Source organism: Drosophila subpulchrella, unplaced genomic scaffold (assembly GCF_014743375.2).
Source record: "Drosophila subpulchrella strain 33 F10 #4 breed RU33 unplaced genomic scaffold, RU_Dsub_v1.1 Primary Assembly Seq354, whole genome shotgun sequence".
In the NCBI taxonomy this organism is placed as follows: domain Eukaryota; kingdom Metazoa; phylum Arthropoda; class Insecta; order Diptera; family Drosophilidae; genus Drosophila; species Drosophila subpulchrella.
The window spans coordinates 9,028,417-9,055,534 of NW_023665577.1; the positions used below are offsets into that span (position 1 = coordinate 9,028,417).

Here is a 27,118-nt window from a genome sequence, read left to right on the forward strand (position 1 = left end):
CATTGATCAATTAACAATTTAAGCAACTTGTCCTTTTTGTCTCGCCCAGAGAGATCCAATAAGCACAGTACCAATTTCTATTATCTAATTCCGAATAGGCTAATCAAACAAAAACACCTCTTAACGACGTAAAAATCTAGGGAGGATCGCACCTTCAACAAACAAAAGTTCTGATATTAACTTTTACTGAGTCACTGAGTTGTTTCATTTTGAAGATAGCCATTGTTTTACTGTCAACCAATTCGAATAATTTTACAAATATGGCTGATACAGTGCTATTTATTTTAATCCGCATTTTGTTGCCATTTACTTTAATAATTGGTAAGCATTTTATATATTATATTTATTTACAATAATGATTTGTTATTTTAATCGTGTAGTGTCATTGGTGCGACCGGTTGGAATATCATATTTTTATCTCATCTTGTTTTTTGTGTCACCTTGGCTGCATACCAAGAGCTTAAAGCAACAAGCTTTATTAAACGTATTTGTAATATGTCTATGTGCTATAGGTACACTATGCCTAATCGGCCACCTTTTAATTAATTTGATAAATTTATTTTTTATTGACTTAAGCTCTAAAAAGTCAATTACGAGTATCTTACGACAAATTGGGTTCTTGTATTTTAAAGGACTGAGGTAACACTTTAATCCATTTCCTATTTTAAAAATAACCGTGTATTTTAGTTTTGGCTCTATTGCGCACTGGATACTTCCTGATATTTTTGTTCTTCTGGAAACAATCGTCTATTTCATTTATTCTAAGGTATACTATAAAAGACAAAAGAAACTTTTTTTGGATGATAGCTATGCTATCAGTAAAGAAAGTAAGGAGCTAAGAGGTGCTTTGAAAATTTCTGAAATTAATCGTCAGTTAATCATTGTGTATATTCAATCCGTTTTAAAGACATGTGAGCTTGAAATATAAAAAAAAAAACATAATTGTATTATTTTGATCTACAGCACCTTTTTTTACTCTCATTGTGATTTACTTTGCTGCAACTTTAAGACCATCATTGCCCGGAAGCCTATATTTCTTAATGTTCATCATAGCTGGCACTTATTGGGCGCTTTATCGCCAACTACACCGGTGAATATTCCGCTTTAAATTGAATTAACTCGTAATATTTATTAATTTCAGGGGAATGTACTATCCTCTAATATTTATGATTGTTGCACTTTTGGTACATGTAACATGTTTATTTGCTTTTCAATTGTCAGTCCTGCAACAATCACATAATTATAATTCAATATGGACCAGGTAAGTACTTCAGATTCTTCAAAAACTGTTTCTTGACGTGGGTATTTAAAGGCATTGATCGGCTCATTCACTGGAGCAATTCTTTCTCAGAATATAGGGTTCTACGTAAGTGCGAGCAAGACAGACACATAAGAGGTATAATGAGCAATAATTGAGCAAAATTGACAAAACCGATAGGTCAGCTGCTGTAAAAAAAGGATCAAGTATAAATACTATAAAAAACAAGAAAGGAAGTTAACATCGGCAAGCCGAGGTTTGTATACCCTTGCAGTTAAATTTATTAAATTCAAAAATACAAAAAATGATATTCCCAATAGTATAAGATAATATGTTAAAAAACACCGAAGTTATAATTTGTTTCATATTATTTTCCCACCAATTTTCGATCGTTCCTATGGCAGCTATATAATAAAGTCGTCCGATTTTGATAAAATTAAATTCGAAATTCAGAACAAATTAAAAAATGTTATTTCCAAGCTTAGAAGGTTATATGTTAAAAAACACCAAAGATATCATTTTTTAAAAATTTTTTTCCGATTATTCCTATGGGAGCTATAAGATATAGTTGTCCGATCCGGTTCCGATTTATATACTACCTGTAAAGAAAGAAGATTTTTGGGAAAGTTTCAGCCCGATAGCTTTAAAACTGATAGACTAGTTTGCGTAGAAACGGACGGACAGACGGACATGGCTAGATCGACTCGTCTAGTCATGCTGATCAAGAATATATATACTTTATGGGGTCGGAAACGTCTCCTTCACTGCGTTGCAAACTTTTGACTGAAATCAATATACCCTCTGCAAGGGTATAAAAATTCACTTAAAAACTAAAAGTTGTCCTTGCGAACAATTTAGTGTTGTAAGCAAATAAGCAAATCAATAATACTTTAGTGGCATAACTAGTCTGTTGCGACCAATAGCGCTGCTACTTATAAATAATGACAAAACTATATGAGCATTCAGAAAAAAAACTCGACCGATATGATTAAATTAAAAACACTTACAAGCTTTTTTAGTAAGCTTTTAAAGTCTTATTAAAAGTGTAGGATTCTACGGCAAAACACACTATTATCAGCCGACAATTTTAAACCAATTTAGAAGTTCATCTTAAAAGCTTCGAACAAGAAAAGCAGCTAGTAAAATTATTTGAGCGTTAAAGTTTAAAGTTAACGTTTAAAGGCTAAAGTGATCTTGCTTTTTGTTCAAAAAAAGTTAAAGTATATGATATATATTTCTTTAGTTCTAAGCCTTTAATGAATTCTTTAGTACAGTAGTGCCACTGGCCTGATTCGCTAGTCTTGAGATTTCCTCTGCCCACGCTCTGCTTACACCGACACTGTAAACGGTGGCTTCGACATGCTTCTTAGGAATACACACCCAACTCCGAGTCTTACATTTCTTTTTATTTGTGTGGGCACCACTGCACTAATAAATGAGCTGAATAATGCCGTGGAATAACCGCATGAGAAGACTCATAATCTGTAATTAAATAAATTTACAGGTTTATGGGGATGGAAGTCTTAATTTATCTTTTAAATGATAATAATAATGGAAAAATACTGGAGATAAACAGTAAATTGAATTTTGACTCATATCTAAGCCCTATTGCTTTAATGTTGGCTTATTTTGCATCAACTCGAAACCTTATAAACCGTTCACAATATGAGCTAAGGTCTAATACAATTCGTATGAATTTGGTACCCAAGCCCTATGATGATATTTATGCAAATTCTGAACCTCTTAAGGAGAAACATGAAGAAATTTTGGCTTACTCGGAATCTTCAATGCTGGAACAGTTTTTTTATATGGTTTTTGATATTACATCATTTATCTATAAGAATAGCTATATTTTGCTAAATGTTATAATGATGGTAAATAGTTTCCTGTTTGGACTTGTAAAAATTAGCTATTATACTTATTTAATTAAATCCGTGAAGCAGACGTATACCTGTTGGCAAATGTTCGACTCTCTCTTAAGAAACTAACCATAAATTTATCGTTGACTCTAGCTAGCTGTTATATAATATTTATATATATAAGTTCTATATAAGTTGTACATAAGTTATATATATTGGTTGGATTTAGCAAAGTGCCACGCCAAAAACCGTGGACGGACATGGCTAGATCGACTCGGCTAATGATCCTGATCAAGAATATATATACTTTATGGGGTCGGAAACGCTTCCTTCTGCCTGTAACATACTTTACGACGAATCTAAATCCAAAGAAATAATTTTTTAAAATATGTTTTCCGATTATTCCTATGGGAGCTATAAGATATAGTTGTCCGATCAGGCTGGTTCCGACTTATATACTACCTGCAAAAGAAAGAAGACTTTTGGGAAAGTTTCAAACTGAGAGACTAGCTTGCGTAGAAACGGACGGACAGACGGACATGGCTAGATCGACTCGTCTAGTGATGCTGATCAAGAATATATGTACTTTATGGGGTCGGAAACGTCTCCTTCACAGCGTTGCAAACTTATGAATGAAGTCATTATACCCTCTGCAAGGGTATAATATCAAAATTCCGTGTTGGATGTCCTGTTTTCCAGAGAATGCCTCATTTATAGTCTCTTTCACCAATTATTTTACGATTTGTACTAATATATAAATATGTTTTTCAATCGCAGATTTGGTCAATTGTTTATCACAGTTGGTTGACTTTTGTATTGTTAATTTGGGCAAACATTTTATGGATGATACCAAATCAACGTCGTTCAATGATGCGTTCCAGCTTTTTTGTTGTTTTGTATGCCCAAATTCTCCTTATAACCCAATACGTATACGGCATGAATATATATGAAAGCGAGTTGCCAACAAAAGTAACGGTAAGTGCGAAAAAAGAAATTGAATATTATTTGTAATTCTCGTAGATAAATATATATATATATATATTTACATGAGTCGTTCTTGGCCCGAATAAAAAATCATGAGATTTTTTATATTTATTGGTAAATCTTTATTAGAACGTTGGAAAAAGACTAACTGTATGTTACAGAATTGGTTAGCATGAAACCTCGGTTTGCGTCTTAGAATTTACTGTTAGTGCATTAGGTGATGCAATCGCATGTGGATGATGTGATCGCCACTTCTTTGTTTATGCTTACATAATTCGATCTTATTAGATTTTGCGCTCTTATTGGATTTTCACGTTTATGGAATTACGTCATTGTTGACATTCGGACTTCATAAATTTCTTTGTTTGCTAGCATTGCGGGATCTCCCGCAATTAATAAAAAAGATAAGCGCATTTACTATCAATTGTGATCGGATTTTGAAGCATGAGGACAGAAGGCACTATTGAGGAAGAGCGGAGGTTGCCTTGGTCTCCATAGGAAGAAGTACTAGCTTGTGGATGGGACGCGTTATAGTCCCTCGAGCGGTAAGGATTTCGACTACGCGAACTCTACTATCGGCCCCTGGAAAGACAGATACAACTCTGCCGAGCCGCCAGTCGTTTGATGGCATATGGTCTTCTTTGACGACCACCATATCATCGACTTGGATATCTCTGGAAGGATTCTGCCACTTACTGCGCTTGTGAAGTTCCTTTAAGTACTCCTCTTTCCAACGCTAACTGAACTGCTGATGCAGGGCCTTTAAGTGTTGCCAGCGATTTATAATCGACTTAGCTTCGTCCTTAATTTCGGGTTCAGCTGTGGAAAGCAACTGACCCCCAATCAGAAAGTGGCCTGGCGTCAATGGCAAACACTCAGAAGGATTTTCGGACATGGGAGACAGCGGCCTGGAATTGAGGCATGCTTCAATTTTGGCTAGAAGAGTTGAGAACTCTTCAAACATGTACTTCCGACTTGTAGAAAAGTGCCTTGAAGCTTTTCACTCCAGCCTCCCACAATCCTCCCATATGTGGAGCTCCTGGAGGAATAAACCGCCACAAAATTCTTCCGATGGCTATAGGTATCAGTCACAGGCTCCTTGATCGTCTGCATAAAATCCCGAGAAAGTAGAGTCGCTGCCCCCACAACGGTTTTGCCATTATCCAAATGAACGCGCTGAGGACAACCTCTTCTCGCTACGAATCGGGCAAATGCCGCGAGGAACTTCTCGGTTGTCAGGTCGGACGTAGGCTCCAAATGGATGGCCTTTGTGGAGAAACACCCAAACACGCAAACATATCCCTTGGTAATAAGGCATGATCTGCCTGTATAGTTTTTTATCTCAAACGGGCCTGCATAATCAATGCCATCATATGTAAATGGCCTGGTAAAGGAAACTCGATCGGTAGGAAGATCGCCCATCAATTGCGTCTGTACTCTCTTCTTGTAAATAGTGCACACCTTACAGGAGTTTAGCACAGCTTTTACCAGATTCTTGATTTTAGGAATCCAATACTTCGATCGGATGAGGCGTACCACTAGTTGGTTGCCGCCATGCAGGGAAATCTGGTGTGAAAAAAGGACGAGCAGATGAGCTAGTCGACAGTTGTATGGCAGTATAATAGGATGCCGCTCGTCATACTGAAGGGCCGTTTAGGCTGTAATGCGACCACATGCCCTTAACAGGCCTCTCTGGTCTAGAAATGGAAACAGGTTGGCTATCGGGCTGGAAACTGAAATTGGACGCTTATCGTTTAGGAATTTAAGCTCTTGGGTGTATTCCTCCCGCTGAGCTTATAGAATAAGGGCTCTTTCAGCTTCTCGGACCTCTTCCTTGGTAGGCCGATCAGCTGGGCCCCTCGGCATCTTGCGGCAGCGTTGAATGAACCGTAACACGTACGCAAGGACCCGCAGAGCCTTGTCCAACTTGGAGAACCGTTCCAGAAAATCTTCGGATGGGGCCTTTGCGAAATTGACCTTCACAGCCCGCTGCTCTAAGTCTGTGACTGGAGGTGCAAGCCCCAGTGTTGGCCACTTGTCTTTTGGCTGTTGTAACCAATCCGGTCCTTCCCACCAGAGTTGGCTATGAACCAGCTCCCGCAGCGACACGCCTCGACTGGCTAGGTCCGCGGAATTGTGCTCAGATGGCACATGCGCCCAATGCTCAGCGCTTGTCACCTGAGTAATCTTGGTCACTCGGTTGGCTACAAACGTGGTCCAGTGGCATGCCGGTTTATTCAACCATGCGAGGACGATGGTGGAATCAGTCCAGCAGAAAATGTCGGAATTGGAAATTGGCATATTCGGAAGAATAGCTGCGATCATTTCTGACAACAACAATGCCCCACACAGCTCGAGCCGTGGAAGGGACACCGTTTTAACAGGGGCGACTCGAGTTTTGGCGGTAAGCAGACGTGTCATAATGTAAGTATATTGCGGCCCCATATGCCTTCTGCGACGCATCACAAAAACCATGATGCTTCACCTCTTGCTGGCATCAACTACTTGATGTGCGAAGAAATAACGAGAATTCGGAACAAATGTTCTGCAAGATATTTGCCGTTGTTTGCTGTGCTGCGGAAATGAGCGCTAGGAACAGGAAAATAAATATATATATTTCGCACCGTCACGGCTTTAAAAAAAAATGTATTTATTTATTTTTATTTAATGGATGTGAGCCGCCGGTGTGTGCGAATTAGCGCTGCTGAAATAAATATCATGCAAATTCTGGAAAGGCGTATCGTGGTGATGGGTTCGGTGGAATCAGGTTATTTTGATTTTTGATAATATTATTATACATATACATATAATAAATATCGTTGTTGAAATTTTTGTAGGGTGTACCGCATGAACGTATGTGCGTTTCTCCTTATGTACATATGTTGCAGTGGACAGGCATATGTACGTATATTAATAAGCATGCATCAGGATTATATGTGTGTATGTATGGACGTATGGATATGTATGTTTGTGGGAGCTTGGAATTATATGTGTGTAAATTGTCCTTTTTATATTTGGAAATTAGAAATATTGTGGACTGTATTGTCGCTTTCGAAATGTTTGTAGGGTGTACCGCGAAAGAAGGTACGTGGGTTACCGTGCTTACGTTGCCTTACGTTACGCTACGTGACTTTTTCCCTTATGTACATATGTCGAGATGGCCGGGCATATGTACGTACATTAATAAGCATGCATCAGGGTTATATGTGTGTATGTATGGGCGTATGATTTGTGTGTTTGTTGTTGTTGTAATTTAAATATGTAAGTTGTAATAATTTTGGAAATTGGAAATAATGTGGACTGTATTGTAAATGTCGCTGTAGAAATGTTAGCAGGGTGCAACGCGAATGGAAGTATGTGTATATGAATACGAATATGTATGGAAATGGCAAATACGAAAAAGAAGCCGGAATATGGCGATCGTGTGCACAATGGAAATGGCCGATCAGACAGATACATATAAGAAAATTGGGTTCTTGGGAAATATCTGGCTGGTCGGCAATGGAAATGTGGAATATTCGTACTTATCTTGGATTTTTTGAAGAGCTCGGAAAACTCCGCCGCTGAACGCTGGAACTAGTAAACTGTTGGAAATATCCGGCTCGAAGGACCATGAACTGGAGGGTGGCGGCTTTCCTGGGTTCCTCAAGTTTTGGAGAATTTCCTGGAAGAAATATACTTCAGGGCACAGAAATAGACTTAGACTTCGTTTCACTTTAGACTTCACTTTATTAGACACTGCGTGGGCTTTCTTTCAGTGGTAACTTAGAACTAACAGCTTCTACTTAACTCTAATGTTAGGAGAGGGTGGAGACTGTTGACAGTCCGAGAGCGAGATGAGAGACCATCTGGACGTTACTGCTCTCGTCTGTTAACCACTAACATTCACAGTAGCACCTCCTTGGCGCGGACACAAATCGAGCTTAGCAGCGAGACAAGCTTAAGTACCAAACAAACAAACGAATACATAATATATCCCCTTTTCAGTTGATACCACCGTTGTGACGTGCATTTGTCTCAGCAAAGCAACAAAAAGACACTTAGGGCTATGCGGAAGCCTCCATATATCTAGAGGGGAAGGCCGTTACCCACCAGCAAATACTTGGTCATAAGTAGAATTCATGATAAAGAAACACAATCTGAAGTCCAACCAATCCTAGCACTAGCCATTTGTCACCAGGAAAATCATCGACCTATCATTTATTTTAGTTCCTCCAGATGCCATTCAAAATCTGTTGTCCATCACTTCCCGATGATAAGTTTAATTGCATTTGTGTTCTTTTGTTCGTCCTTATTTTTTGGAGTCAAAATTGAGAGTGAATTAAGGTTCGCGACATATACTTAGGAATATTTATGCTCATACGTTTAGCTGGTAACAGCGAGAGCGCGAGAGAATTGTACATGCAAATTAATCTTATTCGTTGTCGGTGATTTAAAAACGTATAATCTTTATTTTTTAAATTTTATTTTATTGGTGGTTGACCTTAATTCACAATTATATATTATTATTAGGTTAGTATAATCGCGGCTTCAATCCGAAATAGATTGACCTCTTAATTCTAAAAATGTATCCAACGAACCTCGGCTAGAAGCTTTTCTTTCTTGAGTTTCTAATAGTTTAATTTTTGTATAAAATAAAAGCTTATGCTGAAACTGTCGCATCTCGTTGTGAAATGAAATTATGCTGACCGATGCAATTTGATTGAAAATCGGAACGCAATATGATCTGAACTTAGAACGCAATACTGTAGGCTTCGAAAGTAAGAGTTTGGGCTTCGAACGGAAGCTTGTGTTTACTTTACGATTGCTTTATTTATCTTAGCAGGACGGTCAAGTGCGGTCCTCGAAGTTAATGGAAAAGGCAATGGTAATGGTTAAGCAATATTGCTGAGATTGAATTTAAAAATATGTTTATTAATTCCATAAGTGGAACCGTTTCACGTATTGGATATCTGGCATGTATCGACTGTTTGTGCGGTCAGGCCGAAAGTCTTTATGGTTACCCAAGTGCATTGTAACACAATGTTGGCATTGGTACAGTGTGTACTCGCTACAACGATCTATGCATACAACATCTCCCTCCTTTTGAAAAAACGTAGTAAAATGAATTTATTTTCTAGGAATTATATTCTAAAGACTATGGTTTTATAGTGTATAAAATGTTCTATGGTTAAAATATAAAGAAATTGGTAAAACGTTTAGAAGAAATCAGAAAAATCTTTTTTTAACTATGGCCACACTAAAGATTGTGAACAAAAGATCTTTAATCTATCCGTAAGCACTATTTGTTTTTTTATTTCTTAGCGTAATCTTTTATATTATATAGTGGTTCTATCTTATCTACACTATTAAATTCTTTTGGTCAATTTGAAGTTTAATCGAAAACTAATTGACAATAACCATGTGCCATGGACAATAACCATGTGCTAGTGTAGTATTGAAACAATATGTTCTGTCAGATGAGATGTATGATCTAACGTATTCGCTTTTGTTCTGTGGCTTCTTTTTATTTTTCCTAAAGTCTGGTAGTGGACTGCAGTAGATGTTAAGTTTTCAATTATTCAATATTTGCATAAATAAATTCTTATATTCAGTTCCCATGTCCGTAATGAACGTCTTTATTGGGCCGTAAAATAAAAGATTCAAATAAAGATTTTGCACTTTTGTCTCGTATGGGAATGGTAACGAGGTTCCGACCCCATAAAGTATATATATTCCTGATCAGGAGTCGATCTACCCATGGGGTAGACTCTCTTCGATGAGACCTTTCAAAAATCGAAGTCCCAGTGTTATTGGTCAAAAAAGATTAACAATCATTATCTTTGTTCTGTTGTTTTTTTTTAAAATAAAAATATTAATGGTTGGTATTTTTCAGAGCTGCGGAGTGAACCTCGAGCAAGTTGGATTTGTTCACCCCCAAAACGAAGGCAGACAACCTTGGATTCCTTTGACAGTGAAAACTGGATTTTTATTTGTTTTTTGGATAACTTCACGACAGTATTTTAAAGAGAAAGCTGAACATCGAACACAAAGTGACCTTCTCCAACAAATTTTTGGACCCCATCACTTACGCTCAGAACAACTGCTTTTTGAAAGGTCCCGGGCTCCTCAGCTCATTATATTTTTATTTAAAAGTACATCAAATTTCATTACGCGGATTTGGATGTGGTTGCTTATATTCTTAATTTTCTTATGTGCCATGATCGATCGAACCATGACAGGATTTCGAATATGCTACATGTCACTTTTTCTACTTTTTTTGATGGTTTTCCAGATGTCTTTGCAACTGTGGATCAAGTTTCTCTACGGATTCTGGATGTTTTTGATTTTTTATGCAATGACTATTTTGACGGTTATATATACATATCAATTTGATCATTTTGATTATTATTGGGAAACATTTTTGAAAGTTCAACCAACACTGTAAGTTAAAATGATTTTGAGATTAAATTAGGTCTCGTCGATTTAAATTAAGTTTAATTTCGGTCTCTCTAGCCATGCCCGTCTGTCCGTCCGTTTCTACGCAAACTAGTCTCTCAGTTCTAAAGCTATCGGGCTGAAACTTTCCCAAAAGTCTTCTTTCTTTTGCAGGTAGTATAAAAGTCGGAACCAGCCTGATCGGACAACTATATCATTTTAAAAAGTTATATTCTTGGTGTTTTTTAACATATAACCTCCTACGTTTGGAAATAACATTTTTTAATTAGTTCTGAATTTTGAATTGAATTTGTTTTTTTAAATATTATCTTGTACTATTGGGGATATCATTTTTTCTATTTTGGAGAATTTCGAATTAAATTTAATAATAATAATTGCGAGGGTATACAAACTCCGGCTTGCCGAAGTTAACTTCCTTTCTTGTTATATGATCGTTTTATGCGTAAAAGAGATTTTCATGAATATTAATATATTACGCATTTCCTTAAATAGAAAAGTTTGGTTATCTTATGCTCATATCATATTTATTTATATATAATTTAGGCAAAGCGATATAGGGTTACGGCGCTATCAAACAAAGGATCTATTTTTACATCTTCTTATACCGACACTAACAGTTATTTTCACTGTGGTTCAGCTCCACTATTTTCACCGACGTTTCATGGAGTCTGTACGACGTCCAAGACCTTATGAACGGCAAAACCGTGGTACCCACTTGGCATTTATTGCGGAAGTTGATACTCAAACAAAAGTTCTTTATATACATAGGCAGTCATGGAAAGTATTCTTTTATGTCGGGTTTAAAAAATTACGTGCAAAAGGACGCAGATTGTTTAGTCCAGGAAAACTTTTCACTTGGGGATTTTTGGAAACTCATATGATAAAGGCAGTTATACTGGCTTGCTTTTATTGTGCCATTTCTGAAGTTTGTTTCTTAAATATATTTTTGGTGGTTTTGTCTTTACTAAGCATTTGCGTAAATCGATTTGTTAGGCGATTTATTTTTAGAGCTGTTACTTTTTGGATTTCGGTATTGGTGCTTATGAAAATGATATATCAAATAAAGTATCTGGATCAAAACAACTACAACTACAAATGCGTAACAAAATCATATATTAATTACGAAGAACGTCAAGATATTAAAGAATTTATTTTTAGAAAAACATCACTGTTAATTTTGCGGAGTGGATGGGCTTACGAAAAACTGGAAAAGTGTTCGGAATTCATTTGCGCTACATATCGCCGTATATTGTTTATATGATTGTAACGTCATTGCATGCAGTTGTAAAGCTTCGAGACCATTTAATAAGATACTCGACTTATAACCAAAAAGACAGGAATGTTTTGTTTCCAGATATTACAAGACAGGATGCGGAACGTGATTTTCCAGGACTATTAAAATATGTTTTTAATTATGGATTTTTTAAATTTGGATTAGAAATTACTCTAATTGGACTTGTGTCAACCATTGCTCATAGACGCGATATTTTGGCATTGACTTATCTAATATGGCTTATTTTATTGTTGTGTCTTAACCGAGTACAATGTGCACGAATTTGGGAAATTTTTCAATTATATTTTGTTGTATCTATTTTTGTGCAATATATGTATCTATTAAATTTCCCTCCTAATATTTGCGATGGTAAGTATTTAAATAAATTAAAGCAGCGAATATACTTATATATATTCCATAGTATCAAGAAAAGCGTCTTCGCTGTGGATCATTTTGGGGAAAAACAAGAATTATAAGTCAACTCTTATGCTTGATTATATACTTCTTTTGCTTATTTCAAGACAGCGAAAGTCGTTTAGAGTGGAGATGCGCCATATTAAAGATTTATCTTACCGCGGTGGCGATAATATAAACGTTGTTAATAATATAGCTAGGCTTGGGCATGTCTTTTTCGAAAATCCTACCCATGATTTCTGTTCTTATGTTCGAAATTACGCTGATGTTTTCAAAACTGCCATATTTTGCAGTTTTTTTTGGATCACTCTGGCTGTTGTATTTCTGGGTGGCGTTTGCAGCATGGATATTCTTTCCTTAGGCTATATAATATTTGCGTTGGTTTTCTTATTACAGGGCTCTGAGGTATACTTGCAAAACATTCACTACATTATATGCCGTTGGAACTGCCTGATTGCTTTTAATATATTTAATATCATAGTAAAATCTGTCATTATTGTACTCGAAGATTCAGGAATAATTTATAAGGAGTCCATGTTAAGTGTGGCTTTTAATGTTATGCACCAAAGAGCATCCTTTGAAGACGTACATGTCACAAAAGTGTCAGAAATAAATGAGCTTAAAAAAAAACATGAGAAATATAACTATGGCCCAAACAATATAATCTTAAACAATACTTTAGTCTGGCATGCGATTATATTTTCTTTTGTTATTTTTCAACGTAGAATTTTTTGTTCATATTATTTTTGTCATGTTATAATGGATACACAAGCAAATACTATTCTTGCTTCAAGGTAAGTAGCTATTTAGTGGCTGATATGTTTTTATTTGTGTGAGCAGATTTGTTAAGCTATTTTTGTGCCACTACTTAATAAATTGGAAAATAATTATTGTAATCTGATTTATATTAGGAACTCTGTAATATCTTAGTAAAATCAGAACGCATTGCTTAGTTTCAAATTTAGTTTGAAGGTATAATATTACTTCTACTTGTTTTATTTATAATTTCAGAAATTAAGTTATTATGTTAAGTTTAGAAAAATTTGTAAACTTACCAAAGCTTTTCAAAACAGGAACGTTTCAGATCGTTTCCTTAATTGCTGAAATTTTTTGTTGAATTTTCCACAATTAAGCTGTTCATAATATGAGGAAATATCCTTAAAGGGCAGTGGCACAGTGTTTTGAACGCAGCTCTATGTCTTTGACAATTCGATTATATCTCCGTTCAAAGAAATCAGAAAAGAATTTTCAGTTTGAGGTTCAAATTAAGTGGATTGGGACCTTTCAAATGATTTGACAAACTAACAAACAGGAATCCATTCGTCTGTAATCGCATCTCAAATATAGCATAATAAAAAACTTTTTCGTCAATCGAGAGTTGTTAGGAATTATGGGTTCTGGGAAAATTTGCTTATTGGGCCGCCCCTCACTAATTAGCATATTAATGGCCCCCGCCCCTCGCTACTTATCATATTAATTGCCCCCAGCGGGTTGTGGTCGTTAGAGAGGGCGTGGCACACTGACGAAACAAACTTGTGCTGCGCTGGAATCTTTATGTCTAATCCCAGTATTGTAGCTGTTATAGTTTCCGAGATCACAGCGTTCATACGGACAGACGGAAACAGCCAGATAAACTCGGCTAGTGAGCCTTATCAAAAATACATATACTTTCTGGGGTCGGAATCAAGTATACCGTTTTACTCTACGAGTAACGTGTATAATAATCCACGGTAATGTTTTTGGCATTTGTATTTTGTTGTATATAGTGCAGCACCTCGGCGGCCGTTCCGTCAGGGGAAAGCCTTGAAACAAATATTTGTTTTCTTGGCAGAACCACTGATTGCGGTTTTGGTACCGCAAATTGTGTTTCTGCAGAGCCAACTTGTGCCGGTAGAGTGGACTCAGTATTCACTGAAGGCGGCAGGCATTGCTGCCCGAAAAAGTATGACAGCGGCGATATTACAATGAAAACTTTTCATTGATAATCCAAATTAGACGAGGCCAAAAAATTGTCTTAAAAATCATTTTAAAATAGATATACGTTTTAAACCTTGAAATGTATAAAAATTTGGATTGTATAAAAAGGTAGCTTATATTGAGGCATGCTCCTATGCGTATAGGTTCTTGTATTCAATTTTTTATTTTATTTCTAATTGTTATACATTTTTACAGGGGTGCTGCCGTGATTGATAATTTGCATTATAAACAAATTTATGATCGTCGCGAATATGAAAAAAATGTACTGGAAAGCGTTAAAGATAAGATGGAACGGATTCGTGCAAACAATCAAAAGAACATAAAACGTAAGTATTGTTCCATATCTCATTTCCTTTATGTAAGATGTTAATTGCAAAACTTAAAATAGTTTTTATCGAAATTCAATTTTGGATTGTTGTAATAAAGAAGTTTTTTGTATATAAACTATATTTTCCAAATACGCATTAGTAATGTATACATACAAGTATAATGAATAATTAATAGATGAATTGACATTATTTTTAAACTTAAGACAGATGTTTATTGTCCGAATTGTATAATGTTTACTCTAATGCTTCAAAATTATGAAGAAAAAAATAATATGATTTTATCATATCATCATGTGCATTTAAAGCAATCACAAAGAATTTGAAATACTTCATTCTGGCGGATTTAAATTAAGCCTAATGCTTGGCGGAAAGCTATTGGTGAAAAGTGGCCGAAATTTACAATTTTTCTGATTGAAAAGCGCCTCTAAAGTAGTATGAAAACACCGATTCTGAGACAAGTAGCTTATTAATGGACCCCGCCCCCTCATTACCATTATAGGGTTCTGGCACAATTAGCATAATCAAAAATATTAACTTATTTAAATGGGCTTTGAAGTCATCATTTACACATCTAGTCTCAACATCAAAATGATGTATAAAAAACTATTTTATTGTTTTGGAGCTACTTTTAAAATATGTATGCATTTTTAAGAGCACAAGCCCCGCCCTTAAAATGTGTTTCACAATTTGGATTTCCCTTAAACCTGTTTGATGACGGACAGCCCTCGATATTAATGAGCTGACGACTTCCAAAAAACGTCTGTAGAAATCGTTCCACACCTTTACAAATAATATGTTTTCCGATTGTAATTGTCCTTAGATACTTTCGAGTTTGCGGAAAACTGCTTTCTCCATCGTTCCGAATAGTTTTGTGATGTGCATTGGCTAACCAAATTGCAGTCTTTCAGATTTTTTATTTAGCAAAGTAAAATCATGTGGAGGTTCTATTAAAAAACAAGGAAGAACGCTATAGTCGAGTACCTCGACTATTAGATACCCGTTACTCAGCTAAAGGGACAAGAGGGAAATAGAGTTTTGGGCGTTAGAATGGGCGTGGCAAACTTTTTTTTTTGGTTCAATCGATAGGTATTGACGAGGACAGACAGACGGACAGACGGCTAGTGATCCTGATCAAGAATATATATACTTTATGGGGTCGGAAACCCTTTGTCTTCCTGTTACCTACTTTCCGACGAATCTAGTATACCCTTTTACTGTACGAATAACGGGTGTTTGGAGCAGATCGCCAGCGCCTAGTCATGCGCGCATAGGTGTACGACGGCACCTGCAGCTCTCTTTGCTTATCTTTTGTCGCCTTTGTAAGCCTGCATATGTCCTATTCGTGCGTTATTAATTATAAATATAAGGGTGGCATATTTGTTGTCTTCCCCATAAACAACGGGTATAACTATTATTCAAGTTTGGATCTTTTTCGAATACAATTCCAGTTTCCTTTAAAATAAAATTATTTCCGACGAATCTAGTATACCCTTTTACTGTACGAATAACGGGTGTTTGGAGCAGATCGCCAGCGCCTAGTCATGCGCGCATAGGTGTACGACGGCACCTGCAGCTCTCTTTGCTTATCTTTTGTCGCCTTTGTAAGCCTGCATATGTCCTATTCGTGCGTTATTAATTATAAATATAAGGGTGGCATATTTGTTGTCTTCCCCATAAACAACGGGTATAACTATTATTCAAGTTTGGATCTTTTTCGAATACAATTCCAGTTTCCTTTAAAATAAAATTATTATCAGTTCAAGGAAACCTTGAACATCATTCGAAACAGTGTCTTTAAAGATTTCCCTAATGTTAAACAACTTGTTGTACTAGTCCGTTTAATGGGTTATATTCAACTAAACGGTCATGTAAGAGGAGACAGTAAGCTTGGGTATTTTCATGACTTGGTGTCCGCAGTTCTCTTGAAATCCTCTCATCAATAGGATCAGTTTTCACTGATTCGTTTTGATATGAAACCACACAAATAGGGGCCTTCAATTTAAATTCCTTTGGGGTCAAAAATGGTTGTGCTTTACGATTATAGTAACTAGATGGAAATCTTGTACACATTTCATATACGTGAGCATAATGATTCTTACTAAAATCGACATTCAGATTATTATATGGATATGACTCAGAATTCAAGTGAAGTTTCTAGCTTAATAAATTATTTGTGATAAGTTCTCCATTTAATGTAAGTCCAATTATTGCAATTCTTGGTTTTTCGCGGTTAGCCGACAATTTCACATTCCTGCTGTGTTGACTGTCAAGCCCCAATTTATGATTAACATATGAATCCCAACTCCGGAATGCGATTGGTAGGTTTACACCACTTCTAATATTATCGTACATCTTAATGTTTGCAAAATTGCATGGAAAATTTTCCAGGTTATATTCGTCACTTCCATGTTAGCTGGTATTGGATGGTTACTATCTGTTTAGTAGATGTTAACAAGTTGTTTGCTGGTTACTAGCTGTTATTATCTGTTATGAGCTTTTAAAGATGGTTACTATCTGTTAAGTAGTTGTTAATTAGTTGTTTACTAGTTGTTACTAGCTGGTTACTATGTGCTTAGTAGATGTATACTAGTTGTTAATTAGTTGTTATTACCTAGCTGTTATTATATGGTTACTATCTGTTTAGTAGATGTTTACTAGTTGTTTGCTGCTTACTAGCTGTTATTAACTGTTAAGAGCTGTTATAAGATGGTTACTATCTGTTAAGTAGCTGTTTACTAGTGGTTATAAGCTGGTTACTATGTGCTTAGTAGATGTATACTTGTTGTTTGCTAGCTGTTGTTAGCTAGCTGTTATTATATAGTTACTATCTGTTTAGTAGATGTTAACAAGTTGTTTGCTGGTTACTAGCTGTTATTATCTGTTATGATCTTTTAGAGATGGTTACTATCTGTTAAGTAGTTGTTAATTAGTTGTTTACTAGTTGTTATTAGCTGGTTACTATGTGCTTAGTAGATGTATACTAGTTGTTAATTAGTTGTTATTACCTAGCTGTTATTATATGGTTACTATCTGTTTAGTAGATGTTTACTAGCTGTTTGCTGCTTACTAGCTGTTATTAACTGTTAAGAGCTGTTATAAGATGGTTACTATCTGTTAAGTAGCTGTTTACTAGTGGTTATTAGCTGGTTACTATGTGCTTAGTAGATGTATACTTGTTGTTTGCTAGCTGTTGTTAGCTAGCTGTTATTATATGGTTACTATCTGTTTAGTAGATGTTTACTAGTTGTTTGCAAGCTGTTAAGTAGTTGCTTACTAGCTGTTATTAGGTTATCACTAGCTGTTATCAGATGGTAACTATCTGTTTAGTAGCTGTATACTAGTTAATTATTAGATGTTATTAGCTGGTTACTAGTTGTTATAAACTTGGTTATAGTTAAAATTTATCAAAAATTCTTGTCCTCTAGACTACTTTCGATGTGAAGTAAGACCTTAAACTGTGAATCTCAACGTGATTGCTGTGTACGTGATACTTTAGAAATTGTTGAATGGTTAGAATCTAATTAATATTGCTTGGGTGAGATGATACAAAATAATTATGTGAACGATGGAGAACCATTAGATGGCCTTAAATATCAAAAAGAACATATTGAAAAAGAACTATTTTATAAATCAGGAGAATTTGAGATGTTTTATTTTGATCGAGACTTCGGAATATATAAATAAAAATTATTTTGAGTTTGTTAAAAGAATATTTATTTTTTTAATTTTATTTAAGTAAACATTGTACACAAATATTAATATTAAGCTTAATATAAGATTAGATAAACATAGGCTTATAAATTAATTAAATAAATAATTTGTTTACCACAAAGTGTCTTTCTTATTTATCCAGCTAGTCTTTGAAAACCCCAGCCACTTAACCAAAACTTTAGTTTCTTTTCGCCGTACAACTTTTTTAACAAGTTTCAAGTTATTTTTAATAGACTCCGCCCTGAATCGGGCTACCACTTTAATCTTCAAGTAGGTATGTTTAAGGGTATGTATTCTTCACCTTTCTAATTTTAAAGATTTCAGTTGTATAGTTTGGTGTATACCCTTTCTTTAAGACATGTTTATATTTACTAATACAAACGAGTTCCCCCTTAAAGAATTTACTAGCAACAAATATTTCCAGGTGATTATAGGATGTTTGTTAAATTTGTTTTACATTGGAAGAATTGACATTAGATGGACTCATTTTTATTGGTCTATGCACTCTATTATTATATTTATTTATTAATTGCTTATACATATCTATCAACTTATATTTTCCATTGAAACTAAACTCACGCCACTTTAATTCCTTAAGAGTTCTATTGAAACGTTCAACTATAGATGCTTTTAGAGTACTGACGGTTGGACAATGATTTTTTATTAATACCTTAAATTTCGAATTATAGAATTCAGTACCATCATCAGTTTTCAGGTTTTTTTTTGCAAATTTCGAAAATGTGTCTATAACAGTCAACAAGTATCGGTACCCCTGATTAGATTTAGAAAAGGCTCAAATTCCAACCAAATCTGCGTGCCACAGATCATATATTATTATTATATACATTATTACAAAGGGTAATACAATTCTGAAAACCGACACCTTCTATCTCAATTGTGGTGTTTTTCGGTAATAATATCGGCTTTGTTTCATCTTTTCATCATCTTTTCATCTTTTAATGGTTTCTTTTTCTAAGCTTGAAATTTATGTGAGTCCACAATTAATACTTTGAGTCATAATTTTTCTTAAGTCGTCTCCCAACTTTCCGATGTTCTTATCAGTATATTTAATCGTTGCTAGATCGTCTTTATGTAAAGGTTTAGTTCCCTTTTTTGATACGTTTGTTTTGAGCATCTAGATTACCATCTTCATCGATGAATAATCCCTCAGTAGACTCAACTTGTCTTTTTAATTTATCTGCTCGTTCCTTATCAACAGAAAAATGTACAAACTTGTCGACAGACATGGTGTTTATAAATGCATTTCCTATTTATACCCATTAAAATATAATTCCTTCCTCACGCAATTTCTCTAATATTAAAAAAAAAATTTATTATTGTGACTGGTGTTACCCGATGCTTTTGATGCTACCAAAATTTCCAATCGTTCGACTAATTCATTTACTTCATTCCAATATACATGGTTTGGATTTGATTTCTGAAGAGCCATGTAACCAAAACCTGTTTTTGAGCGAAGTGGAGTAGGCGTTGTAGGACTCAAATCGTCTATCAACTTCTTAATAATTTTGCTGTATTTGTATGCTCGTGTACCCTTGATTCGGGTATCAGAATTAAAGCCTACTCTATGTTTATTCGTTTCTAAAATAGTTTTCTATTTTTTTTCAAACCTTCATCATCATAGTCTTCAAGTTTACTAAGAAAAATTAAAGAGTACGGACCAGGAGTCAGATCATAACTCATTTCACTAGAAAATGTTAATTTATTATCTTTAATTTTTGTTCTTTATCCCCCAATGTTAATGAATTGTTAATGAATTCATTATAGGAATCACTATCATCGGAAGACCTTCCTGGACTTATATTTCGTTTAGACTGGAGACCTTTCTCATTAGTTGTTAAGTAGAAATCGTCCAAGTCTCTCTCATCATCGTCGTATTTTTTAATTTTCTTCATTTCACGCTTTATTTTTATACTCGCCGATTGATCGAAAAACTCAACGCAAACGGTTTTCACATTTACTTTCGTTGTTGTGAAAAAGATATAATATAATTTTTTTAATAAAAGCACATGGAGGCACCGGAATTCTTATCAGAAACCGCATAAAGCATCACTTCCCCAATGAGTTCGCAACAGACTATTTACAAGCCACTTTCATAAATCTACAAAAGGAAGGTCAAAATATAACTCTAGCGCTTTTACAACCCCGTTTCACAACACACTAGTCGAACACTTCATAGCAGCTGGAGACTATAACGCCAAGCAAACGCACTGGGGACCTCGCAATGTGACTCAAAAGGAAGGCAACTGTACAACTCCATTATAAAGGTTGGCAATAGTCTGGACTGAGTTTCACCTGCTTCACTTCTAACGGCCATATGTAGAGCAACTATCTCCAACCAGCTTAAAGTACTACTGTACTGCTGTACTGTAATGCCTATCAAGTCTACCCGTATTGTACCGTATCAAAAAAACATCAACATAATCCCAGCACATCATTTCGGCTTTCGCGAAAAACATGGTACCGTCGAGCTGGTAAGCCGTATAACATCGGAAATTTGAACGTTATTTGAGAATAGGGAATACTGTGCTGCCATAATTTTGGACGTCTCTCACGCCCTTGACAGGGTATGGCTTAACGGCCTAATGCATAAAATACTTTAATGCTCCCCAGCAGCACTCACAAACTCCTAAAGTCATACTTCTACAGTAGGAAATTCGAGGTGAGATGCAGCAACACCAAATTTGCTGAACATAACACAGAAGCTGGAGTTCATCAAGGCAGTGTTCTTGCTCCAATACTTTACCTCTTCTACAACTCCGATATTCCCACGAGCGAACGACTTACTATGTTTACGTTTGCTAACTATACTGCAGTCCTTTGTATATCAAAATGTCCAAAAAGAGCATCAGCGCAACTAGCAACTAGCAACAGCAACTAGTTGCTGTTGAAAAATGGCTGAAAAACTGGCGAATAAAGGTCAATAAGCAAAAGTGAATAGAAATCACTTAAAAGTGCCTTTTGCGGTAGAAAATGTTTGCAGGGTGATGATCCTGATCAAGAATAAAAATACATTATGGGGTAAAACACGCCTCCTTTTACCTGTTACACATACTTTTCCTCGAATTCAGTATACCCTTTTGCTCTACGAATTAATAGTCAAGCCAATCGTTTTGGCCTGGCTAATCTCTTCTTGCCCTTATAGGATCTGGTCGCTTCCCAACGTTATACGGAATTTTCACGACTAAATTTAATTAAATTGTATTATGCCGTGCCGCAGCACCCAAGCCACCGATAATTATTTACTTTCCTTTGACTTTAACTTTCCTTTTCCCAATAATAAATAACTTTACAAACAAATCTAGTCAGTGTAACAGCCAAAACGGCCTTCCTCGACATACAACTTTTTCGATCTGTTTTTTCTCTATCTCTTCGCTAAGCCTTGGAGTCAGAACTCCGTTAATTCGGGTCCTTGACCAGGAAGGTTCTAAGGATATTCTTAGTTAGAAGGTCTACCGGCACGGATAGGCAGATCTGTTGTAAAAGTATAGCAGTACGTGGCCGATTGTTTCTACTGCTATCGATACCCTAAAGTGGTCCCAACATCGAGGCTCTTTTGTTATTTATTAAAATTAATTTGTTTTTCTTGTCAGAGTAGCTAACGAAAATGCTTATATTGAGCCAGCCACGGATAAAAAATGTAGTTACAAATGCTTGGCCATAATGACAATAACTTCCATCCTGACATGCATTACGTTGATTAGTCAATTTTTATATTAGGTATATACATTTGTATCTCTACAAAACAGAATCATTGTTGATCATTCTAATAAAATTTTTACTTGACCTTACATGTTTCTATTTGGCAGAAGTCATTGAACTAGATTCCTATCATCAAGAAACCCCTCTTAGTTCGATTCATGTTCACTATAAGGCCGATGAAGAAAAGAGGTTCAAAGATTTGAGCTCGGCATCTATCAATCAAGCCAAACTGTTACAATTAAAGAACACATATTTGACACGGACGCCTGAACCAAGACGCCGGGACTTACGTCTTCACCCTCATGCAGTCCGCACTGGTGACTACTATATGTTTGAAGAATTTAACGATGATGACGATATGGATGTGTATGAAGAATATGATTTCTTGGAAAAGGAAGATTTGCGTGCTCGACAGATGCGTCTATCAGTAAGTCGAGAACGAATAAATTTAAATATAATAATATCTTTCTAGAAGCATTTCCGATCCCGTAAAGTATTTATATTCTGTATTAGGGCCATGTTCGTCTGTCTCTCTCTCCGTATGAACGCTGACATCTCGGGAAATATAAAAGCTAAAAAAGGGCCACGCCCACTCTAACACCCACAAGCCGCACAAATCTGTGTGCAAGAATAAAAATGTGAACTGAAATTTATTGGTTTCGTAAATACATATCGATTGACCCAAGCCGTTCACAAACCGCCCAAAACTGTGGTGCCGTTATTGCCATTTTTGTTTTCCTATATTTCTAGGTTACGCTTCTCTCAAACCTATAACTTAGCAGGCAAACGAGAAGGATAACATTGAGCACCTCCTGTGTCTTAGCCCAGCGCACAACCTAAAACGTTTACAAGCCCTAGGCAGCCACACGCATCCAAACCTTCTTTTCCCACTAAGAACTAATTGGATCGAGAAGACCACTGACCCATGAGCAAAGGGGAATCGATCTTTACAGAGATTATATGCAATCACGAGGGGAATTTTTTCCAATGTCCAACAATACCTACCTACCTATCTTGTAAGCTGACCGTCATGTAGGGCCAGTAACATTGCAGTAGGTTTAAAAGAGTTTTATCGATTCCTCATTCCCAAAACGGCGTTTAATGTCTGGAAGCAGTATCAAGATATAGTTTTCTCCAACGACAGTTTTGTCCACATTTCGGTCGCTCACACTAGCCTTCGTTTTCCCTCTCCAACTCTTTCCAAGTCTACGCTCCGCTCTGGATCTTCTAAGCTAAGCTTGTCGTAGTCAGTTCATCTTTTTTAAGAGAAAGTTTTTACAGTGCTTACAATTCTATTTTTGATTGATGAGTTTTCAGCAGTTCCCTAAAGATTGATGAATTTATTTGTTTTGTATTAATTTTATTAATTTAAAATCATTTTTCGTCACAAAAGTTGATATCAGAATATTTTATGTTGAAGTATGCTGTTATCACTATTTTAACCTCGTTAAGAGGTGTTTTTGTTAAATATCAGATGTTTTTAAAGAGACAACTAATTTCCTAGTGTTAGTTTTTTATTGACCAGAAGTCATGTCGATAAAAACGAATCTAAAACCTAGCAGTCTTTTAAAACAACTGAGCATATACGGCTCATATCACAAAAGCGATTAATCGGAAATTAATTTAATGATACCAAATTAACTATTAAAATAGACAAAAGTAATAAAGTGGACAAAATGGTCTTAAAATTAGAGAACAAAATGCTGCATATATCCATAGAAATGAATGTTTTATGAATAGTTTCATTATAAGAAGACTAATCACATGTTGAAGATTCTTCAAACATGGCCAACTATCGAAAAAAAACTTATTATTTCGATTTTTAGCGCCCTAGAGTAATTTTTCTAAAATGTGATTTTGGCATATTAGATCCACTGTTAGAGATATGAATAACATAAGTCAAATTTGTCTTCTATAATAATAACACTAAAACGTGGAAACCTGGCATAAATAAGCAATTTGCACTGAATGCAAACTAACTAAACTAACAAAAATGAATTCTAATATCTCATGAAGACAATCTATTATTTGAAAACGTAAGCTGCTTCAACACAAAAAATAAATAGATCTTACAGGTGCAGGCGGGAGACGTATACAAATGAAAAAAAAACAAGGAAGATCGCCATAGTCGAGTACCTCGACTATCTCGACTACCTCGACTATTAGCTAAAGAGACCAAAGGTAGATGGAGATATACAAGCAGCAAAGCGAGATTGTTTTCTAGCATGGAAATGGTGGGCGCCACAGATTTGGGCAGCTTGTGGGCGTTAGAGTGGGCGTGACACCCTGCTGACAAACAAACTTGCGATGCGAAGGAATCTCAGGAATCTGCATGCCTAATCCCAGTATTGTAGCTCTTATAGTTTCCGAGATCTCAGCGTTCATACGGACAGACGGACATGGCTAGATTGACTCGGCCAGTGATCCTGATCAAGAATATATATACTTTATGGGGTCGGAAACGCTTCCTTCTGCCTGTTACATACTTTCCGACGAATCTAGTATACCCTTTTACTCTACGAGTAACGGGTATAAAAACTAATTGAAAGTTACTATGCAAATTCCCCGAAACCCGGAGAGCTTTTAATCAAATGTGAGTTAAAACTAAATTTAGAAAAGTCAAAAACATTTAGTTGCAGCCCAAAGCGCCACTCTTATACAGAAAAGGAAAATCTGCAACAGTTATTATACGAATATTTAAAAAATGGAATCATTCAACCAAGCGATTCGGAATATGCATCACCAATCGTTTTTGTTAAAAAGAAAGTTGGAGGTATTCGTTTGCCCATATACTTTAGCAAATTAAATTATCTTTCAATTAAAGACAACTTTCCACTACCACTTATTGATGACTTCCTTGATAAATTGGTTAATAAGATCGTGTTTACAAAACCGGATCTCATGAATGGTTACTTCCATGTATTTGTAAACCAAGAATCAATAAAGCAAACGTAATTTGTTACTCCTTTAGGGCAATGAGTTTCTTAGAATGCCGATGGGCAGGAACCAGGAGTGTTCCAACGCTTTTAAAATGATATATTTTCTGAAATTATAAGGAAAAAAAAGTTAGTGGTGTATATGGATGATATTAGGATAGCTAGTAAGGACATGGACGAAAATTTAGAAAATTAAAGTGATTTTTAATATAGACTGACGCAAAAATTTTTTTTCTGAGATTTCCATGCTCCTCAAGGTGATAGTTTTTTTCCAGAATTTTCTTTCTCGGGAAGTTCTTAGGCCAGGGTTGCATTCAGCCGGGGCCAGAGAACCTTACATGAAATTTTGTAAGAAAAGGTATGAGGAGCCTGTGGTTGGAATTTAGCGGAAGGAAATGACCCTCAAGATTATCTTCGCTGTCGGCTCTGGCTAACGTACTGGGTAACCAGTTACCCAAGGACACGCGGGGTGGTTAGGTAAAATATTGCGTGGTAACCCGTTATCGAAGGGGCGCGTGGTGCAGGCGTATTATTGGGTGGTTATCAGTACTCTCGGTCAGTAGCGTACTGTTTGCTGTCGGCCACTGGCGACGTTTCTGATAATTTGGTTAGGTCTTGGGTTACTGTCTGACGGGGAATAGCCTTCGGCACCGTAAGCTACGCGAGTTACTGACCAGGGATGACCACTCAACACGATTACCAGGGATGGCCACTGGCAACGCAGTTTTTGGTTACTACTAACCATGGTTAGACTAACTACGGTTTCGGGGCAATGAATACAAAGACACACCACCATGTGTTATGAGACATTAAGGTGTCATCGCAAAACCAAGAATTCCGGAGAAAAAGTTCTTGGCACACAGACACGTGATCGATCGCGTTAAGGATAGAAGAAAACCCAATAAAATTAATATCAGAAATGTTTCTGACACATATTTAGGCAATAAAGGAAGTTAGCCCCGGCAAGCCGAAGTTTGTATATCCTTGCAGTTATAATTATTAAATTTAAAAATTCAAAAAATTATATTCCCAATAGTATATGATAATATGTCAAAAAACACCGATGCTATAATTTTTTCCATATTATTTTCGTTATACCCTCTGCAAGGGTATAAAAATGCTTACAAATTAGATAATATTTAATTAATAAGAGAGAACGCTAGAGTCAAATGCCTTGACTATCAGATTCTCGCAAATCTGCTATCTAAGGACAGTGTAAATGATTTAAAAGAGTTTCCGGTCCAGCAGCCTACCAACTACAATTAAAAATTTTTTTTTAAATTAATTTTTTTGCATTGTCAATATCTATACAATTTTAGTTTAATTTAATTTTTTCTCCATATCCTTATAGTTAAGATTCAAATCAAATAAAATGGGAGAATATCATAGAAGTAAATCATTCTTGCATGATGGAAGTTCGGACTCTGATAACAAAGATCTGGATACACACCCCGTAATTAAACTTACTGCAGAACTAATTGTTTTACTCACATTTAGATTAAATCGACTCTCAAGAAACTACCGGTTCGTACATAAGGTGCTTTCCGCTGAAAAAAAAACATTACAGGAAATAAGTACTATGAATCGTCTTGGATTGTCAAATTCTGCGGCAATGTTTAAGTTTTTAAATCAGTCTTTAAGTAAGTAAGTATATATACAAAAATGTCTTTAAAACTTTAAAGTTCTAATGTAAAATAAAAAAAAAGCAAACCGACAAGAGAATCAGGAGCAAATTCAGTCACACAAGATGAAGATTTTACTTCTCTTGACCATAACGACTTTGTACAAATGTTGATTGCTTTATGGTATGCACTTATTGCTAACACAGAGGCAATATGCTATTTGGCAGTATTTCTGAATCAAGCGGCTAATTCATCTATGATTTCGTTGCCAATGCCCTTTTTAGTTCTTTGCTGGGGTTCTTTAACATTGCCAAGACCAACTAAAACTTTTTGGGTGACTTTAATTACATATTCATTGGCAATGATATTTTTAAAGTCCATAATGCACCAGAGAATATTACTTGATCAACAGTTCGTAAGCAGATCAAATACATTGAGCTTTGAACTAATTATGAAGCATGGTAAAGCTGTTTACGATCTTTTCCTGCTTGTTGTATTATTTTGGCACAGATATATGCTAAAAAAGCAAGGTATTTGGACAATTCAACGTACTAACTCAGAGCTCCTATTACTGGAAAAAAATCGTAAGTGTTTTGA

General features: G+C 35.7%; 1 protein-coding gene across 8 annotated transcripts in view; it reads left to right on the top strand.

Moving 5' to 3' along the window:
- The first annotated feature begins 226 nt into the window (after positions 1-226).
- LOC119560884 (piezo-type mechanosensitive ion channel component) overlaps positions 227-27,118 on the top strand; it is a 34,854-nt gene continuing 7,962 nt past the window's right edge. For 5 of the 8 annotated variants that reach the window (XM_037874561.1, XM_037874564.1, XM_037874567.1 and 2 more), the window contains exons 1-15: positions 227-321; positions 381-639; positions 688-911; positions 964-1,090; positions 1,142-1,261; positions 2,763-3,132; positions 3,895-4,092; positions 9,977-10,524; positions 11,083-11,638; positions 11,698-12,181; positions 12,234-13,020; positions 14,399-14,529; positions 22,071-22,390; positions 26,251-26,543; positions 26,606-27,105. In XM_037874561.1, coding sequence (XP_037730489.1) covers positions 261-321; positions 381-639; positions 688-911; positions 964-1,090; positions 1,142-1,261; positions 2,763-3,132; positions 3,895-4,092; positions 9,977-10,524; positions 11,083-11,638; positions 11,698-12,181; positions 12,234-13,020; positions 14,399-14,529; positions 22,071-22,390; positions 26,251-26,543; positions 26,606-27,105 — 4,978 coding nt within the window. In that variant the 5' untranslated portion in view covers positions 227-260. Of the gene's footprint in view, positions 322-380; positions 640-687; positions 912-963; positions 1,091-1,141; positions 1,262-2,762; positions 3,133-3,894; positions 4,093-9,976; positions 10,525-11,082; positions 11,639-11,697; positions 12,182-12,233; positions 13,021-14,398; positions 14,530-22,070; positions 22,391-26,250; positions 26,544-26,605; positions 27,106-27,118 lie in introns of those variants that run through there. The other 3 variants (XM_037874563.1, XM_037874568.1, XM_037874569.1) reach the window with 3 other exon arrangements.